This window comes from Planococcus citri, chromosome 4 (genome assembly GCF_950023065.1).
Source record: "Planococcus citri chromosome 4, ihPlaCitr1.1, whole genome shotgun sequence".
Taxonomy (NCBI): Eukaryota; Metazoa; Arthropoda; class Insecta; order Hemiptera; family Pseudococcidae; genus Planococcus; species Planococcus citri.
In genome coordinates this window covers 54,226,734-54,248,998 of record NC_088680.1, presented here as the reverse complement: position 1 = coordinate 54,248,998, position 22,265 = coordinate 54,226,734, and the positions used below count along the sequence as shown (strand labels likewise).

The window sequence follows — 22,265 nt, the reverse complement described above, 5'->3', positions numbered from 1 at the left end:
CAAAAAAAAAGACAGAAATTAACCGAAAACAGATATCCATCAAATCTATCCGTCGAATCCGCACATTCTCTTGTAGAAAACGAATTTACGACCTCTGGAGATGGAAAACGTTCGACATAAATCTTGGTACCTATTATAGACGATGCTTCATCTCACACACACAGAGCTCTATGACCATCATCGTCATCTCTTCAGCCAGCGCCAGGGCGTTTCAACCACATATAACAGCGCACTTGTTAACATTTCAGAAATGAGCAGGTTTTTAAGATTTTTTTTCTCTCTTTTTAATACACGTATTACGTCGAGAGGTATTTATGTTGTAATACACCTAATACTTTTACTATACTCTTATACGAGAAGAGTACCTTTATTCAACAACCATCTGCTTTGAATTAGAATTTTTTTCTCCTCAATTCTCTTAATCCGTTCCAAACATTTTATAGTCATATTTCACATGTCATATGCGAGAATATACGAGTAAATGCTCGCACTACGAGTACCTTATTATAGTTACCTATACATAGGTACGTTCATTCTGACGTAATTTGTTCAACCATCTTGCAAATGTGAAAGGATTGTGAATGGAATAGCTTGAGGAATTAGTTATAATGTAGAGTATCTACATAATACGTACAATACCCAGATATACACGATAGGTAAGTACTACTTGTTAAAAGGAAAGCCACCGCCATACCCCTTTGAGATTTACTTCAGCTGGGTCGTTTATGTATGTAGATGTATTATGTAGGGTATCTTTAAAGTATGTAGGTAGGTCTGGGTGTAATAGAAGTGACGAAAGTCCATGGTCAGTTTACTGATAAATCAATTGTTGGTTTACCAAGTAACTTACCTACATATTATTATTATAATTGGAGCACTATGGTTATCTAGAAATTGTACCCAACTAAGTTATAATGAATACGTGTTACAAACTTACGAGTAAAAATAATTGAGCGGTTCACTTTCTAATAATGTTGAAGTTATTTTTTAAAGCACTTTTTGAGGTTATTTTGAAATTATACCTCAAAAAATCAAAGTTGTTTCAGTTTTACAAATCAAAAAATACGAAAAAATTATTGTATTATGGCATAGGTAACGATAACCGTTCAAATTTTATCATTCCATATACTTCCTCCCCTTTTCTCACCCCCTCCTCACCTTTGAAAAATTGCACTAAAAAGTTTTCGTTTGCTGCCACTAGATCACGATCTTGAATTATTATTTAAATATTCACGAAAAAATGAATGAAATCAAACTTTACTCCCAGGAAGGATTGACTCAAAAAATACGAGTTCAACGACCTCTGAAAACATACGTATTATTCGATGTATTACATTACTTCATCAATACTTTTAGGTCTTAGTCCCAAAAGAGGAGGACGTTGCAGGAGTGGAAAGGGTCGGAATAAAAAAAATAAGGTCATATTCGTGTTCGTTTAGCACCTTTAAAAACATAACATTGGATGAATATATCACATGACTTTGACATTTTTCGAAAATGTTGCCCAAAGTTGGGGGAGTATGTGTTTTTTTCATTGAAATCACCTATTCTAAAATACACACAATTTTTTCAAAATTTTAAATCATAGCTGCAAGTTTGAATTCGGTTTTTAAAAGTTGGAATTTCAATTTTTGAAAAAGTGTATTATGTATTTGGTGAAATTTTCATAAAATTTAAGAAGAATTAGAACAATTACAAAAACAGCTGCTCACTCAAAATGGACCAAAAATTTACAAAATTGGCAAGTAAATGGTTGAAACTGAAAGTATTACGTCAAAATTGAGATGACAATTCAATTGCAAAAGCTGGAAAAAAATGGCTAAATTGATTGAAAAGCATTCAAAAATTGAAACAAAAAAAATCAGCGAGATTGTACTAATATTTCATCAAATATTGTAGGTAGCTAGATATTCATAAGATAACCTCAAAGTTTATCAAAAACTCTAAACCAACTCAAAAAATCAGCAAAATGCACGTGAAAATTATTGAAGATCTATGAAAAATTAATTCAAAAAATGATCGTTAAAATTGAGTAAAATTACTCTAAATTTTCTCAATCAACTAAATTGCCATAAAAATGAAGAAAACTTTCATAAAATGTACAGCGAGAATTACTGCATCAATAATTGCAAATTGGCACTCAATTTTTTCAAAAAAAGTGATATCTGTTGCCAAAAAATCTGGAAAAGGGACTCAAACGTAACCAAAACAGTGAATAACATATTTCAATAAAGAAATAAATGACAAAAAAGAAAAAAAAACAGAACATTACAAATTGGTTTTCAATTTTAAAAAGTTGAACTATTTTGAACGTTTAATTGAAATTTTTGGCAACAAAGTGAAAATTGTTTCAATTTCTGAAAAAAAAAGAAAACAGATTTTGACAATTTTAACAAAAGAAGAGCTTCATGAGAACTTTGGACAATATTCTTGAAAAAAGTGAAACTTTTTGACATTTTTTGCAATGAAACAATTTTTGCAATTTTGTTTAAAAAGCGAGAATTTTTTACAATTTTTAGCAAAAAGAAAGACTGTAATAATATTACCAAAAAAGCAAAACTTTTTGAAAATTGTTGTCAAAATTATACCTACTTTTTGACAAGACAAATAAAAAACCGAAACATTGGGATAATTTTTGAAAAAAAGTAAAAATCTAGCAATTTTGCTAAAAAGCCAGAATTTTGGCCAGAAAACAAAAAATTGACAATCTTAGCAAAAAGTAGCAACTTTTGAAAAATTATTGTAGAAAAATCAGTTTTTTTTGCAATTTTTTTTTCAAAAATTGAGACTTTTTTGCATTTTTTAGGGGGAAAAAACAAGAGTTTTTAGTATTTTTTGGAAAATTTTAGATAAAAATGTAAAGCAAGACTCTTGGTCAATTCCTAAAAAGCTTGATTTTTTGGAAATATGTATTTGGCAAAAAGTAAAATAATTTTTGCGAACAACTTTAAGACCTTTTGAAATTTTTTGAAAGAAAGTGAAAATTTTTAGCAGCTAGCTTTTCTAAAAAATAAGAAAGGAGAACTTTTGACATTTTTTGGTAAGAATCCGAAACTTTCGCGTCATTTTCGAAAAATAAATTGAGATTTTTTCAGAATTTTTTTGAAGGTTGATAAATAATAAAATAACAAAGAAATACCTATTCAATTTAAAAAAATTGTGGAAAATGTCAGGAAAGTTCACGAAATACCTACCAATAAAATTCATGAAAAATAAGTAAAATTAGCATAAAAATGACTGAAAATGAAGTAAAAATTCAAAAAAATTTTTAAAAATTGTGATACTCGTATTGTGAAAAATACCAAAAAAATGATCAAATTGCAGTAAAATAAATGTACTGAAAATGATTGAAAAATTCAAAAAGTACTCAGAAAATTTAAAAAACAAGGGAAAAATTGCCGGAAATTCAAGGAAAATTTGAAAAATTGAGGTATAGAGATTGATATACAGATGACGATAATTAGGTATGTGAATTTACATTTTTCAACACTTTTTAGGATGTGGAAAATTTTAAAAATTCTAAAACTTGATGAAATTGCGTTAAAATTTCGAGAAATATGGCAACCAGCTGAAAAAATTGCAGAACAATATGACATCATCAAAAATTATACAAAATTATTCAAAATCAGAAAAAAAATAAACCCATATTAAACTTCAAGCAATACATAATTTCAAAATTGACAAAATGATCAGGGAATGAACTAAAAATTTCACATAACTTTGATCCTAAAATTGCCCAAAATAACCAAAAGAGGCATACATTTTTTTTCAAATGATTAAAATGGCACCAATAACGATGAAATTATGAAAAAAAATTCATAAAATTCAAAGAATAGCAACATTATTGAAAAATTTTAGATTTCTTAACAAAAAAATTGAATGTCATTCAAGTAATTTACAATTTTGCAAAAATTGCAAAAATACGAAAAATTGATTAGAATTGCATAAAAATTGTAAAAATTATTTCAAAAGGGTGTTCGTAAAAATTGCAAAAACCAGTTCCTATAAAATCAATATCCTTATCCACATGAGTTGAAAATCAATCAGATATTCGACAACAGCTTCATCAAAATTATGATGGTACGTATTAGGTAACCTATATTATGTAAAATACCTATCAAGACTCCAATTCGAAGTTCGAACCACCAAACACCTACTCAGATAATTCGAATAAGATGTTGATCTGAAAATGAAAAATTTTCATAACAATGGGGTCATCTACATACGAGTAAGTACATATAAATGCCTGTAAACAAATCGAAATCCGCGTTCCAATGGTGATAAAAAGCCGATATCTACTCGTATGTTTTAATTTACCGGTAGGTATAGGCCTACAGGAGAGGAGAGTCAAGAAGACGGTGTGAGGTGGTTAGTGGTCTTGCTCTTCCACAAGAGCGGATCCTTCATCATCCATATAAGACGCCGAGATCATACTACATACACATCGCACCTGGTACAGCTACAGACTTCTTCTATCACGTCTAGTTGATGTAATACGCCCATTCGGCAGTTAATCAAACTCTTCTCAAACCCTCTAAGCTATGAGAAAATTACACAAATCTTGGAACTTGGACTGTACATTCTTCTCTCGTATTTAAAGAAGGAAAAAATACTGATACCAAAACATCATCGCGTCATTTTGATAATGCTTGGTCTATGATTCGCGCCGCTTATACAGTGGAATAATTTACCATATCATTAAATAGCATGCTTTTTAAATTAGTATCAGAATGAAAATGCCAGCGTAACAATAGTTTTGGTTCGTATGTATCATTCGTATATGGGTAGACTAAACTAAATTACTCGAGGAGAGAAAGAAAAAAAAACAAATTCTGAAACGATTCGCAAAATTGATAGGTAGCTTGTAAAATTCTAAGAAAATGTAAAATTTTAATCAATTGAAATTCCAAGCTCCGAATCCAAGACGTTGTTTATCGCAAATCTATATCAGAAGAACTGGATACGTATCTGGAGTTAGATAGAGGAGACCTACGCGATTAAACTCTGGTAATAATTTATAGCCACGTATGAGGAGAGGGAAAACTGAAAAGGCGTACAAGGTCAAGGCAATGATAATAAAATCTCGCGAAATGAAGACAACGATTAATCGAACACGTGGAGTAGAAAAAAATGTGAAAGAAAAAAATTTACCAAAAAAGCTAAGTTGTATGTAGTCAAAACATCACTTACCAGCTGCCAGTTTTATTCGAATTCGACGGTATCATAATATCGAGATAGGTTCTCGTTACGATTATCTACGCACATGGCCATGAACTAACTAATAGGACGAGCTTTGCAAAGGCTTCCGTTGTGAATACTGAATAGTGAATAATTTACCAAAGTGAGATTTTCAATCGTTTAGTAATAAGGCTTCGCGATGGTATTTCAGGTGAAATAATTTGTCTAGGTACACGAAGGTAGGAAGGAGGTATACCTATAGAGGTAGAGGTAGGAATTGTCTTCTCCCTCTTCGATGAGGATAGAAATAGGTAAAGAGTAGAGATACGCATGTTAAGTAGATAATGAGGTCTTTTCGACGTACACCTCTGTCCTCTACCTAGTGCCAGTGGTAGCCGGTTAACGGACATTTCGAATTAGTATGACGAAACGATGTGGGCTCGTCATTTTTTAAATGATAGAACGCATTCCAGCGTGCCGACGTTCAAGGTAACCGTGTTACGCGCGTACCAAACTCTCCAGCGATCGCGCTGAAGTTTGTTCTCGGAAAAGTCACATTACTGCACCACGACCGCGTGATAATAACTAACAGAAGCCCGAGGTGTAGGTATTATGAAGCTAATCCGTAGAAAAGCACACCTATCTGGAAGAGGAATCGTAACAGAACGATTCGCTGACGAAGAACGATGAACGGTGGCATAAGCTCTAGTCATTGTGGGAGGGGGGGGGATCAGAGAGTGCTCTGTGAAGATAAGAACAGAACTGAATCAAAATTTTGACTCAATTTTCCTGCTACTTTTCCAAGAATAACACTTCCGATTTCTAATCGACCAATTCATTGCCACTGATCTGAAAAATTCTCAAATACTTACTTGGAAAGAGCTTGTCAAAAAATTCCAAAATCCAAAATTCAAAATTTCAAGTTCATTTCTCAATCGATTTTTTGCAAATTTTTTAAAATGTAAAAATGACCCAAAAATTGACAAAAAAAGTGAAATATTTGAAACTGTGACAATTGAGTCAAAAAGCTAGGATTTCGATTACCTGCAGGCTACTGAATCAGTCAAATCGATTTTTTGCCTATTTCAGAAGTTCTGGAGCCTCCAGCACAAAATCAGTCGTCTTCGGAAATTTCAAAAATGGTATCTCCAGAACAGCTAAACGTCAACTTGGGTAGTTGAAATTTTGGTTCGCTTTTACTTTCAACCAGGATCAGTTTAATCGAAAACTGCATTGTTCCAGAAAATTTCAGACGAGGGGTTCCAAAGTGATTTCCAGACCATTCGGGAAATTTTGAAAATTCGAAGAAACGATTGATCTATACTCCTCCAAACTCACTCTGAGTTATTTTAATCAAATCTAACATAAGATCAGTTCATTTTTTAAATGAAGTTTTGGCAACCTTGCAATAAGTATGAATTTTATAACATTTCGTAATTTTTCCCTTATTTTCCTGGTCATTTTAGGAAGTTATTTCGACATTTTGAGAATTTTTGTAATGTCTCTCGGAATTACATCATTTCATCAATTTCTCAACAACTTTTGTTCATTTTTGTATCAATTTTTATCATTTTCTGCTGATTTTTTGGGTACCTATATTTTTTTCTTAGTTTTTAAGTAGATACTTGAATGCCCTTCGTGTGAAATTTTCCAAAATTTCATCCATATTTGATCGATTTTTTTCTTGGGGGGGGGGCAATTCATTCCATCGTTAATTTTTATGTCAATTTCGCCATTTTCCTCGTGTTTCTAAACAATTTCTTCTATGCTTTTTGCTATTTGAAAATTTAGGTAATTTTTAACAAAATTCACAAAATTTTAGGGCAAAATACGTAGGTATCTGACTTGATTTTTTTTGGTCAATTTTTAAATTTATATACAGGATGTCCGGGGAGTGGATGTACAAACTTCAGATTTGGATGTAACCAGAAACGACGGAGAAAAAAAATAATGTGAAGGTGTGGCCCATCTTCAAAATTGAAGGGGCAAAATACGTTTTCAAAATTCAAGAGCCAAGATCCAATTTTGACCATGGGGGCCAGTGTAGTACCATATCACCTACTTTGAAAAATGAACAAAATGACCAATCATGATTTTTTTGCCTAACTTGCAAATTGAAGGGGCTATAACTGATTTTTAATTTCTAAAAATCGCGATGAAAAAAATAAATAAGGAAATGAATACCATGTCAAATTTTAGTTATGATCATTTTTCTTTCTTACTATAAATTTTTTAAATTTTTTAGAACTCAAAAATTGCCAATTCAATAAAATTTGTGGCAAACCAAAAATTGTTGAATTCTAAAAACTTTTTAAATCTTAGAGTAGGTGAGAAAGTGCACTTTGTTATTTTCCTTTTGTTTTTGAGCAGTTGTTTTTCTCTCTCAGTTTTTTTTCTCAAAATTTTCTAAATCTTTACCCTCTTGATTTTTGTAATGTCTAATTTTTATGCAAAGTTAAATTAATTTTCACAAATTTTACAAAATTTCAACACATCAAATTTCATTATCATTTTATCAATTTTTTGCCATCTTATGAAATCTTAATGCCTACATTTTGCAGTTTTCTTCTTTGTTTTTCGCTTTATAATTAACTTTGAGGTAAATTTTGTAATTTCCCTCTTGTTTTTTATCAACTTTTCCATCCTTTTGACTTTCTACCGAATTTCTTCAATTTTTACAAGATTTTCAATCGGTATTTTTATGCAATTTTAGGTAATTTTGCAAAAATGTTTGCAACATTTTTGCACGTTATTATTATTTTTCAGATATTTTCAAAAATTTTGGTTAATTTTTGATACATTTTCGTGCACTGTTTTACAGAATTTCAGCATTTTGTGAACAATATGCATATTTCTTAATTTTAGACATTTTTTAATTTATTTCTTACTTTTCATTCAATTTTAAACATTTTTAAGATTTTTTCAATATTATAAACCTTTTTTACAGAATTTTTAAAATTTCCAAAAATTGAAAAATTTGTATTTTATAAAAATATTTCTGCGTTTTTCTGAAATTTTCACCAGTTTTTGTGCAAATCTTAACAATTTTCCATCAATTTTATACCGTCATTGGAGATGACTTTGAAATTTTTTTTTTCGTTTTTATTCATTTGTGAAAATGTAGCACATTTTTCTAAATTTTCAATGAGAAATTTTGTCAATTTTGAGGTTTGCATGAGACAATTTTTGCCGTATTAAGTATTTTATGATTTTTCCCCCATATTTTTCAAATTAATTTCAATAATGTAGAGTAGAAGAATTTTGCGTTTATGAAATGTTCAATGGTATTATGTATTTAATAAACTTTTTCCATGTTTTCAAGCAGTATTGCATCAAGTTTTCTGATTTCAAACAATTTTGTTCATAATTTGTGTAATTTTGGTATTTTGACCATCACAACTTTATAATAATTAAGAATTAAGTCAATCTTTCGTAATTATAATTATGTACGATTTTAATAGAATTTTTTCTGAATGGCAATCATTTTTAATACTTCAACAATTTCGTCAACATTTTGAAAAATAGTTGCATTTTTCAAAATTAGATACATTTTTTTGTAATGTTATACATTTTTAAAATAAATTTAAATCTTTTGCACAACTTTGATTAGATCTGATCAGATCTGGATATTCTATAGATCAACCCATTTTGCATTTTTATTCCTAGCGTTCATTGTTCAGGTTTATATTAGGTACAAAAAGTGGTTAAGGTATCTTTTCTAGTTTGAAAATCCAATCAAAATTTAAACCTAATTTTTAAAAATTATAGAAAAAAAATTTTTAAATCGACAAATCTCTATAGAAAACATTAAGAAATCTACCAAAAATCTAATTGAAATTGTTCAGATATCCTTCAAAAGTATTGTAGAAAAATCAATCAAAATGGACGTATCTAATCGTATATTTAAATTTCAAAAACATCCAGAATTGTTTCAAAATAATTCATTTAAAATCTTTCTAAAATTTTGCATTATTTTAAAACCAAGAAGAAATTAAATGCCTACAAATTATAAAGTCAAAATTTCCAGAAAACTCGACATGGGCAAAATGAATCTCCCACCATGGGCGACGAAATTTACAACTCGCAAATCGAGTTCCACACATAAATCATAATTCACAATCATATCTAACTCGTTATTCGAATACTAACAAATAAATTCTGCAACACAACGCAAAACTAAAATTCACATCGAAAAAAAGGCGCCAATCCAATCCAACGCAGTAAAAATATCTAAATGCAAACACACGTCGACCAAAAACACAGATATACTGGTACATTCTCAACGAATAAAAAGATGTCTAACACGTAAACGTGCTTGGATTACATAAAACACTATTCGAGTCCTTGATAATGAGAGTTCGAACAATTACCTTTCTGATGACTAATTAACCTTGAAGAATACCTTATAAGGAGATCAATTACAACTACCGGAATTCTTCCGACCTACGGTAATGACAAAAAAATATGGAAACTTGACTATAGTAAGTACATACGATCTCCGAAATAAGTACTCACATTAATTTTCCTTCAGCAGGTCCAGCTTTCAATACATCGGAGACGGCGATAGATGGATCACCGTTGGCGAAATGAGGATTATCTCTGCCACCGCTGACCGCGATACCAAATCCATAGCCGGGTACTCGATTCAACGTCACCTGTTGAAATTCCCATACGACTCGTTCTCCGTTCTGTAAAAGTAAAAAGAGAAATAAATTAAATAAATTAAAAAAATAATAACGATTAGTAATAGTAACATTAGGTAAGTATTAAGCAAATAGCTATCTCGCGAGAGCAATTTGCTGCGGATAAATGATAAAATCAAGATAGGTAAGGTACTACTGGTTAAAGCGTGTAATTTGTAATTATGCATATTTCACACATAGGTGAACTTGATGTTGTTTCGCTGCTGAATGAAGACTAATTTACATGAATATCTACGAGCGAGATATGTACGCGTGCTATGCAAGTTGGAATTTCAAAGGATTAACACAAAAGTGATAGTCTAGTAGAATTTGCATAAAATTTCTACTGAAAAAAAAAACCTTTAAAAAAAGGTAAAAATGGAAATTTTTTCAAAATTGAGAACAGATTTTAAAGGATTTTAAAATGAAAATATATCTAAAACACCCACCAGAAAGATGAATTTTCATCTAATTAAAACTTGAAAATTAAAAATAAAAAAATCAAACAAATACCAAATTCCTTGACAATGAAAAAAAAATTATTCAACTCTATATAGATCCAAAACTTACCAACAAGGAACCGTTTAAGACTAGATTTCTCATTTCTTCGCAAAAAAAAATCAATTAGGTACAATGAAATTTTTTATGCCAAAATACCGGTAATTTAATTTGGGAAAAAAATTCACGAAGCACGATTTTATGTTATTACTTTTACGCTCCGATTGAATTTATTAAACATGGAGACAAAATTTGAACCGGGAAGAGTTCTTTTTAATGACACATTAACGGGTTAGCCACACGTAAAAATGAAATATTATACTCGTAGCAATACAAAATAATAAAATATTTTTTATACGATCGTGTAAAAAATTCCATTACATTACACTTGAGAAAAAAATAACAAGTTTGGTGGCATTTTTGTCGCCGTTAATTTTTGTACGTACAATTAACACACGATGAGGTCACATTTTCGTCAACGTGATTCATGATTCAATAATGGAAAATATTCCATACAATGTGGGTGTCTTGTACCCCTCAAAGTCCAGTTATGATTCTCAATTTGTTCGGGAGTTTGTACGGTCAAAAGCATCATTTTCATTAGATTTTGGCTTTTTTTTTGCGAAAAAAATGCAAATTTTCTTCTCAAATTTGTTGATTTGAAGTGTCGATGAATTTATATCTAGTTCAACTAAATTGAAGTATTCATAAGGTTTTTTTTTAGAAAAGAATTTTTGGGAAAAATTTTGATTTTTAAATATGCCAAACCATTTTTAAAATTCATACTTAATAATAAAATTGTTCTATAGACTCTTTTTCATTTTTCAATTTGATTAAAAAAAAAAAAAAAAAAAAAAATGAACGCAAGTATTTGATTTAAACATCCACTATAAAAGCAGTCATGATCAGCTGAGAAGCAAAATAGGCTTAGGGTCAATGAAATTTTCATTAATCTTCCCTCCCCTTTCATTAAAAAATATTAAATTACAAATTTTTCGATCAAAATGTTAGTTTAAAAAAGATTTGTTTACAAATTATTAATAAATTTCGAAAGTTCTCAACTTCTTCATTCCACCTCCTCTATTTAGAAATCGGGGGCCTGGAACGAAAAATGTATCCTTTGACCTCTTGATAACTTTGATTAGAACAAACTATAGAAGAAATCCTCAAAATAAGTTTCTTTGATCTCCAGAGAAAAATTCAGACATAAAAGTTTCTGTTAATTTTATTATCTATTTTTTTTTTTTGAAGAACCAAAAATAAATTTATTAAGGAAATTCATTTATTTTTGTACTCAGTTTATTTCAATAAAATATGGGCATATTTTCCAAAAATATATTTTCAATGTCGAAATATTGTTTTGAAAAGCCATGGATTCGATTATTAAAATTTTTCTGCTAACAATTCGGGGGGGAAATTATCGGATCTGATCAGGCTGAACAGAGAACAGATCTAATTCGATCAAAACTCGAGATCTGATTAAATCTGGCCAGATCCAATTTGATCCAGAGAATAGATGTGGTCTGATCATATCTAATCCAATCTGACCAAAAATTTTGACTTGACTGGTCCCATCTGGCCATTTCAAATCTGACCAGATCCCATTTTCAGCTGCAAAGAGAACTTTTGCAAGTTCTCAACTCCCATTCAGCTCACATTCAGCCTACTGAAAAATAAAATCACCCACAACTCAAACCAAGTCATCCCTCTCTCCCTCTCCTACCCCCTCCTCCTCCCCCTTTCGATCCTAGAAAAAGTTTGATTTTCTCCAACACATTAAAATTGCTTCAAAAGACGAATATGATCAATTTATAGACTGCTGAAAATTTAATTCAGTCGGAAGTATACTCGATATTATAAGCACTAGAAGCTTCCTCTATACCTTAAAATCGACCCTCTGAATAGATTTGGATCGCTTTCAAAGCAATGTGGAGCCTTTAGCAACTCCAAAGTTGGTTACAAAGCTTTCTAGAACGATTCCAGCATCCTGGAGGAAAATTAAATCTTCCTAAAAGCTCGAAGTTGGCTTGAAAGTGGTCGAAATTGATTTGATGATGGTTCGACTTGAAAAATTAGGAACTCCGACCATGTCGTAGACTCGTAATAAGTATTTTTGCGATTCAAGAAAACTTCTTTTTGCGATGCCCATCCCCCACCCTTCCCCTCTCCTCCCAAAACAAAGACCATATGGTAACCAACGAAACGTTTTTGAACCGAGCAAAAAAATCTGAAGGGGTACACAAAATAAATACACTATTGAGCCAAATTTCTAGAGCAATTCATTTTCAAGTTTTTGACGAATTTTTGAATTTTTTTTTGGACTCAATTTTCAAGAAAAAAATCAAAATTTTGACCCACTTAGGTTTTATTTTTGGCCTCTCAAATCGACCGATGGACGTTTAAAGTCCTTTTAGCGATTCCAACAGCTTCTTGAACTTTCCTCTGATGTTGTAAAAATTCTGAAATTTCGGTACCTTTTCTGACAATTTTTCTAAAAACTGGAAACCCTCAACATCTGCCAAAGGCTCTAATTAGGATAAAAGATAGGGAATGAACCAAAGTTCAGTTTACGATGTTAATTTTACCAAACCATCTTTTCCATGAAAAAAGACCATTCAAATTTTCGAAAATTCGTCAAAAATCAAAAAAAAAAAAAAATGAAACGCGGAATTCTGAATTTGCAAAAAAATAATAGGTATACTATTCGATCCATTGTCTCAAATTTCGCCATCCAAGCCTTGCTGTGGAATTTGATAAGCCCATATCACTTCCTGGAGCATTTTAATGAGGCTTGAGTGAAGTACCACGTGTTGTTGGAATCTTTGGATCATTGGATCTGCCCGAAAATGGTCAAAATTTATTCGAGAAGTCTACTTTGGCACAGAATCTGATTTTCAGATTTTCATTTCAAGATTTACTTTACACCTGCCAATAATGGGCTATTTGTAATGTATGTACTATTTTTAGAAAATTTCTCAACATCCAAAGATCAACATCGAGAGCTCAAAATTTTGCTCTGAGGTTTAAATATTTTTCAAGATGGAAAATGGCTTCAAAACAATAAAATTTTGAAACTTTCGACTACCCTACTTTTGAAAACATCTGCAAAAAATTAACTACGAAGTAAAAACATTAAAATTATGCCTTTCTACTTAGTTAGAAATTTTGAAGTTTAGAGTCAATAATTTCATTTTGCTTCTTCATACGAAACACATTCTCTTCTTCTATCAAATCAGTTAAAGAATCTGTCACGATATATGTAATGTTGAATAAATATCAATTTCTCTTCAACTGCTCTAATTCCACGTTGACAATCAGTCAAACTCAAGCACCGTCTCATTTATAATCATCGCAATAACTCGTTCACTACACACGATACCATACGATTCCTCAAGCACATATCGTACCTATAATTACAGAACACTACCTACCTATAATATACAAATCACTCCAATTTACATACCTAATACGTTTCAAAAAGACGATCATTAGATCGTTTTCGTTTCTCGAAAAAAGCTCTCAAGCATAAATCTTCGACTTCGAGTCGATATACGTGTACAGATATGTATACCACGAAGACTCTGAAGAGGAGCCACGATCATCGCGATGTCGATGACGGAAAAATAAGCTGAATTCTCTAGATTTTCAATTTCGATAAACCATACGATATTCGTGACCACGTACCATTACCGTAGGTCATCGGTATCTCTCGCACCCTTTTTTTTCCAAACGCTCTCTGGGTTCATTTCCATAAATGGTAAGGCCTTCACACAGCTCTGGTATACGTTTATTACGAGTAAAATACTTCTTAATATTTATATTATTAGGTTATAAACAAACCTTAATGCATTCTAGAGGCGGCGATAATTCAAAATGAGAAAAAATTTGGTTACCTGGGTTGCTGCGTAACTGTATAGCACATATTACTACATATATAAAAGATACGTGCAGTATACGCGTCGTCGTCCTAAGATATAAAACATTATAAGAAGTACGTATACTAAAACTAGAATGTGTTTATACCTTAACAACATTCACGGGGGGTATCTATTCAAACCAGTTCTCCTATACCAGTCTACATTACTCGAGTAAATTTTCAGTCAATTCTATCAAGAGGCTGCGTAAAAAAACGAATAAATTCTTATATCGACGTGTACCTACCTACTTTACCTCGTATTTGTCAAGTTGAAAATTACCTAGAGTCAAACGAATACGAATCGTACAGGATCTGCAGAAATAATCTCGAGTCATCGAAAGCAATAAAAAAAATAAGAATTTCTGGGCATGAAAGATGGCCAAATTATTCAACTGATCGAAAAATACGTCAAGGAGAGTGTAGAGACCCTGTACTTGAACCTGCTGAACCTATCCACAATATTCATCTAAGCTTTTTTGTGCTTTCTAACTACATATTCGTGTACGTAAAAACTATAAACGTAATATTTACCCAAACAATTCTCATAATTTCAAAACGAACCAACGACGAACGTACGTCTTTCAGCACCAAAAATCTACACCCAATTGAGCTTTATGATTACATAGTTAAGTCAGGGAACCGCAAAAGACTGCAGGGGTACGACGTTATAAACTAAAATGCGAAACGTAACATTACGAGTACAACAACTGTGCACCTACAATAAATCCCCACGAAGCAAAAAAAAATCAATGCCGATGGTATAAATAAGGATTATTTTCAATTAATACGACACCTCCGCCGAGTTCCCCACCGAAAAAAAGAACACCGAAGAAGAAAAAAAAACAAAGGGTTAATCCCGCAGTCTAATAGAGAAAATTTTTTCATCGTCCTGAGCCGCAGCGTCAGCCGAGTCAGCGTCGTGTTAAATTGCCAATCCGACGAAAGATCCGTCTCTGGGAATGTTTCAAACAGGAAATAATTAATAATTTCAATGTACAAACGAAGGGAGAGATCTACCATTGTTGATGGAATACTACAACGCATCAACTAGGTGGTGTGCGGAAATTGTTTTCGAACGAGCTACGAGACTTCGACTGAGAAATCCACGAATTTTCTTTGTTTTTTATTTTCAAACGTGAAAAAAACTTAACTTCGAAACTCGTCAGTTTGAACACTTCGTTTTATGAAGTGTTTAGTTTGTTTGTTTTACTCGTATTTTTGTTTCGTTATCTTTTTTGACGTTTGGACTTTTTTTTACGTTGTTAATTAATAATAATTAAGAAGGAAAATAAGGTTTTTGTCGACGATTAGGAGGAAATATTTTTATGAGTATAAAGGTGGGTGGCCCTTATCAGGTGTTGTAGTAATTAATGCTTAGAATGGTTTTGTTGGCACGTTATGTGGAAGATGCTTTTGTTGCAGTTTTTCTAGCAGCTGTAATTTTGCCTCTTATCTCTTCTCAGTTCTCCTGTATTCAAAATCAACTTGTGAAAAAATGATCTAAATTATAAATCAGTTATTTTTTTCGAAAAGTCAAAATTACAAAGTTCAGCTCTTGAACGAATGATTTCTTTCAACACATTTTGAAAATTTTGTGTGCAATTTCTTCAACTTTCAACCATCAAAATTGTTGATAATCTTAATTTGGAAAAAAAAAATCCAGTCTTTTAATTAAAATTAAGTCGAGCCTCAAAGTTCTCAAAAAAAAAGAAAATAATAAACTGTTTACGATTTTATATTCTAATAAATCACTATTCGATAGTTTTGACCCCCCCCCTCCTATAACATGATCAAAAAAGTACAAATTCGGCCCCATGAAAAAAAAAATCAGAAAAAAAATGAAATTTTTGTGTTATTATTTTTCATTCTTAAATTTGGTTCATTTTCATGAAAAAAAAACAGTAATAAATAAATACTGTTTTGATTCTCCCTCCTTTTGGATGATAAAAAACTAGAACTTGTCCCTCTCTCTTAAATTTCCAAAAATAATTAGATAGAAAAATACCGACTTATTTGATTTTTTATCAAGTTTGAGGGCAAATGACACAAAAATTGAACATTTAAAAAAATATCGACTTGATTCATTTCAGTTTTTTTTTTTTTTTTTGTATTTTCCAAAGAAGGCTTCGAAGAGTTACAGTATTGCAGCAGGACCAAATTCTGACTCACACACTGAATTTTTTTTCAAATCACCAACTTTGTGTAATTTATTTTTTTAATTTTTAGAGTAATTTAGGTGACCGAGGAAGGTTATTTTTTTCAAAGAGGGATTGTTCAGAAAAATGATGGTGACTAGAAATGGAAAATTCTCAACATTTTTCAGAGACTTTAATTTTTAATTTTTTTTTGAGTTTTTTTTCAACTTTTAAAGGAAGCAACATTACTGGGAGACTTGGAGGAATGTTTTTTCTTGAAAATAATAGGGCTATTTAAAAGGATTCTGGCCCAAATTTTTTCTACATATATTACAATTTTTTATTTTTTTTACTAGATTTTTTCCAATTTTAAAGGGCTCCAAACAAAGGAACCAACATAGTTTGAAAAACCATATACTTTATTCCATTTTTTTTTTTTGATTTTCAACTTGGTGAAGGAGGAAACACGAGGCGGTTTTTTTCAGTGTTGAAAAAAAAACGTTTTTTTTCGAAAAAAAAAAACAAAAAACAGTTTTTTTTTGTATCCCAAATTCAAGTGTAAAATTTTACCTGTTTTAAACGTTTTTAAAACAAACTTCGTTTTTTCAGTGTGTAAATGTGGTTTCAGATTCAGTTTTTTTATTTTTTTGAGACTTTTTTGGTAGATACTTTAAAAGTTTATAACTTTGTTCGATTTTATAATATTGTTCTTGTTCAATCAAAAAATGTAAATAAAATTCAAAAAATATCTTGCCTTTAGGTATGTTTTATACGTTTGACAGATATCAAATAAATGATTTAAAGTATGTTTTTTTACACAGATTTTGCATAATCTGGATTATGGATTGTCAATTTTTTTTTACAAATAATACAAACAGTTTTTGAAAATCCAGCTGGTTTTTTTTCACAGGATTGTAAACAGATTAAATTCAGATTATTAAAAATTCATAATCTACTGGGGTAGTAGATTATAGAAATGGATTTTAGATTTTACTTTATCAGAAATGAACTGACAATCTACCCAGAGTCTCAGAATTCAGATTATGGATTCTTGTAAAATCCGTGTGAAAAAATAATCATTTTTTAAAAATTTTTTGACAATTCTATGGTCAAAAATCTCGAAATAATTAAAAAAAAACAAAAAAAACAGGGTCTGAAAAAAAAACAAGTTTCAAACAATATAAACAGTTTTAAATAGAAATGATGTTTTAAACACCAATGTTTTTTTCTCCGCATTTAAAATAGCTGTTTTAAACGAACGAGTTTTAAACAACCAACACTGGTTTTTTTTATTTAAAAAACAGGATTTTTTAAAAGAATTCTGAAACAATAAACTGAATTTTTTACATTGTTATGATTATTTTAACTCATTTTGAACTTGAAGAAAAATCAAAAAGTAGGAAATTATTCCCCCTCTCCATCACCCTCCAAAAAAACTATACCTAAATAAAATCTAATTTGAAAATTGGTAAAGTTGAAAACTAGAAAGCCCACGACTTATTATAATTTTACCAATTTATTAAATTTCAATTTGATGATTTTTAATTTTTTTTCTCAAGAAATACTTGGGTTTTGTACTTACAGATTCTTAAAATTCATCGTTAGAAACAAAAAATGCAAGTCTTAAAAATAATTTGTAGTTTTTTTGCTGATTTATGATTGACATGATAGTGTTTTGAAAGTGCTCGTACATACGAACTCAAATCAAATCACTTAGCTCTATCTCAAGTTGAACCATGGAACAGAGAGATAAGAGAGCGATTACATGTAAAATAGAAATAATAAAATTTACTTTCGATTTCATTCCAGAGATTGTACAGTGCAGTTTACATAATGAAACTATGCATGTAGGTACCTTACATAAACTAAATCACCTTGGCCATAATTTGAAAAAATTGTAAAATGCGAAACAGAACAATGATCTAGTTCAAAGATACGTTCAATTAACCCTAAAGTACGTTTCATCACATCATCTTCATCTTAAAACCTCGTAAAACCACAAAAATAGGTAACCAAAAACACTAAAAACAAATAGGGTGAAAACTAAAAAGCTCGTCATTCCTCATCCTCAACCTCAGACCTCAACTACAGTCTACAACGATGATCGTAAGGCTGGGTTTCTTAGCCGCCAGTAAAGGTAGGTAGGTAATTAATATCGAAACACCGAAGCAGCCCAAGAGTTTCAAATGATAATTTATAATCGACGAGATATTTACGACTACGAGAGCCGTGTTTCCATTCCGTATCCGTACACCACGGTCCTTCCGGCAATGTAAACGGGCAACGCTATACGATGTTCGTAAATTTCCAACATATTCTTCGTAACTATCTGTGCATACTTGTGTAGCTGTAACAGTCAGTTTGCTGTGTAACATATTAGATGCTGAGAAGATCAATGCCTTTTTTGCCAACGACTATTTTTCTCAAGGGCAAAGCTATACGTTAACGAAGACTGTGGCGGTTAGCAGGGTGTATGAGTAATCATCTTTCTCTTTCTATGCTACGAGAATAGAGGTGTACCTACTTCTCTGTTTGGTCGAGACAAAAAAATAAATAAAATAATGAAAACGAATATTCTACTCTGTGTATGTTAGTATAGGTATTTCTGAGTTCATGGATCTCGACTCTAATTACGAATAAATGAAAATACCTTCCGATTTTTTTTTCTACTCGTAGTAGTGTTACTTGCCTAACTAATGTATCTTAATAGTAAGTATGTACATAAATGAGTGCATTGTTGTAGTTTCACAATAGTCAAGTATATTATGGTTTCAATTTACGTTTAAAATTCCATTAAATTAAATAAATCTTAAGAAATCAAGCCAACAAGAACGTAAATTATTACAAATACGATTAAATTTGGAATGACTCGATGGAATTTTAAAATTGAAATGTGTGCCTCAAATCGTCAGCTCATACCCAATAAATTTTTTTATCTGAAAAAAGTAGGAAAAAAATCAGTAACTTTTTAACCAAAATTTTCACCGATCAGAATTTCATAAGAATTTAGTCTTAAAAATACTCGTACCTCCAATCATAAAATTGAAAGTTGCTGGAATTTGAATGGCGTGATCTCAGTAATCAACTTTTAAAGAAAGTGGGTAACTCTTTCATTACTTTACGATGATTTCAAAAAAGACTACACAGCAATATTCTTCGATAGATCAATAGTACCTATGTAATTTTACGATCCAAACGCAATATAACATGGTCATACAGGCCACTGAAAATTGTCGTAAAATTTCAACCGATAAACTTCGCCATAAATTATCCACGTAGGTATACTTTCTAATCGGTAATGTAATCGATCACGTAATCAATTATTTCTGAAGTTTGCGAAAATTGCCTCGTCATTTAACAAACGATTATCGTATAACTTTGAAACAATAATTGTAAAATTGTAAATAAGAAGATTCTACTAAATCACGGAGTAAGGGGAGAATTTGCGAGGAAAATTGAAATGCTGAACTAAAAATAGGGACATGTGAGATTGCTTTGATATCTCAGTGAACTTGGATCTTGAAGGAGTGAGCGGTTTTCCTACCCGAGAAATGGAAAGTTTTGACTTCTGAGATAAATAATGTGTTTTATTTTTTAAGCATCATTTTGATTTTTCCACAAGTTAATTTTTATATAGGAAGAGCAGAGGGGGAGGGTAAATATCATCATCCGAGTGCTTACTATGAAGCTTCCGACAGTTGAGACGATGTTCGTTATTTCAACTTAGAATGTAAATCATGAATAATTAGAAAAAAAATACTTGAAAAACCCAAAAAGGTGATAATATAATTTAACAAAAATTTTGATGTCTCAAAGCGACAAAAATTGATTTTAATAAATTAAAATTTAAAATTAAAAAATTGAACTAAATTTCTACTACACAATGATATTTTTTGAAATGCAAAAACATCGAAATATTTTGTTGATATGTTCAAAACAAAGAAAGAAATGGAAAAATTTCAAAAAATTGAAACATTTTTTTTGCCAATGATGGAACAAATAGAATTTCAATTAATTCAAAAAAAATGGAAAAAATGGAAAATATTTATAAAAAATGAATAGGTAGGCTTCCATCATTCAAAAATCAATGAAATTTAACGAAAAGCAAAAAAATGAAACATTAATATTTTGTATCACAAACAAAATCACTGAAACTGAAGAAAAAAAACTAAAAAAAAAAAATGGAAGATATTTTTCAAAGAACTAAAAACTATGAATGTACTCCTAAAAATTTCAGAAAATAGTTCCATACAATAAAATAACTAACATTTCCCACTCTCGTGTCTTATTGAAAAAAAATTAACAATTTTTACCAACATGAAGAAAAACAATTATTTGAAAAAAAGTCCAAAAAATATAATGAGAAAATATTGGTGCAAAATCGAAAAAATGTCCTAAAAATATTATGCCATTTTTGAAAAAAAAATAAAAAAAACATTATTTTAAGCCTCTTTAAAAATCACATATCACATATTACAAGGGAACCTCAGGAGTGAGAAAGTAAACAATTTGACCCAATTTTTTTCAAAAGTAAGAAAATTTTGATTTTCAACCAATTCTGTTCAAAAAAAAGAGCCTAAAATGATAAAATATGGATTCTTATAATATTACACATCAAACGTCAAAAAGTCAGGGTGCTTACGGTATTTTTGGGGGCCAAAATTTTCAAATATGAACTATCCAGAAAATGGTCGAAAAATGCGATTGGGCAGCTATAACTTTGCGAATCGTTTTTTCTAGTCACAAGGAGAGTTTTCTGGAGTCTAAGCACGATTGCAAATCTGTATTCCCAAAAACCTTTTTAGACCCAAAATTTTCAAAAAAATTGTCCGAATCTTTGGAGATATTTTTTAAAGTCAAAAGTCAAGTATCCTGTAGTTTAGGCACAATTTCGAGTTTGCGCATCCAAAATGGCATTTTTTGGGCCAAAAATTTTCAAAAAATGGTCCAGAAATAAAAATGCAATTGGGCAGGCACACTTTTGAGATTCGTATTCTCTAGTTACAATTGTCTAGTTTCCTGGAGTTGGAGCCAGATTTCGAGTCAACACTCCCAAAAGGGTATTTTTTTTGGTTGAAAATTTAGAGTTCAAAAAATCGTATAGAATCTTATCTTTTTTTGACGAGAAGATGAGCAATAATCGTATAAACTTCACACGATGTGGTTATGATAAACTGATCGATATTTTTCACAAAAAAGTAAGCCAATCTTTTGCTACGATAATAATTAATGATGAACCAGCATTTACCAAATTTAAGACCACTGCGCGGTTCAGGAAACCCTAAAATGATTAAAATACACCTGAAATCGTAACGACATCGTAAACACGCCCACACAAAAGACCTGAATGAACGTTTTAAAAACGTGTCTCACTCACTGTACCATTAAAGCACTAGGTCGTAAATAACCCCTAATATCGTCGATCTTTTCAAAAGCCATCCATAAGGATTATCGACTGTATAGGTATTAGGTAGGCAGGTACAGGTAGGTATTTGGTGTGTTACGTATCTGATATATGAGGGAAAGAGAAAGAGACAGAGTGAGAGAGAAAAAAAGCAAAGAAACCAGTCGAGTACGACAGAAGAATTGTTAAAATATAGGATAGGTATGTTTGTTATACAACTGCAATAATCCTCTTCACTCTTCGCACCTGTTAAATTATACGTGTATTCTTTACACGACACCGTCGCAGCCGCGACGACGATGAGGTGATTCACACCAAATGTGTACAGAGAGAAATAGAAGGTATACGATATTATACACCGAACTGCTGTAAAAACTTCGGACATTCGAGGCACAGACGACCAGTAAAAAAGTTGAAATCAGCTCGTAAAAAAACTGTATTGCGAGTTGGAC

The 22,265-nt window shown here is 31.0% G+C and overlaps 1 protein-coding gene across 8 annotated transcripts in view; it reads right to left on the bottom strand.

Annotated features, from left to right (window-relative positions):
• pyd (polychaetoid) overlaps nucleotides 1-22,265 on the bottom strand; it is a 68,873-nt gene that overhangs the window by 15,284 nt on the left and 31,324 nt on the right. For 6 of the 8 annotated variants that reach the window (XM_065364876.1, XM_065364874.1, XM_065364872.1 and 3 more), the window contains one exon: nucleotides 9,694-9,866. In XM_065364876.1, coding sequence (XP_065220948.1) covers nucleotides 9,694-9,866 — 173 coding nt within the window. Of the gene's footprint in view, nucleotides 1-5,190; nucleotides 5,338-9,693; nucleotides 9,867-14,805; nucleotides 14,973-22,265 lie in introns of those variants that run through there. The other 2 variants (XM_065364878.1, XM_065364880.1) reach the window with 2 other exon arrangements.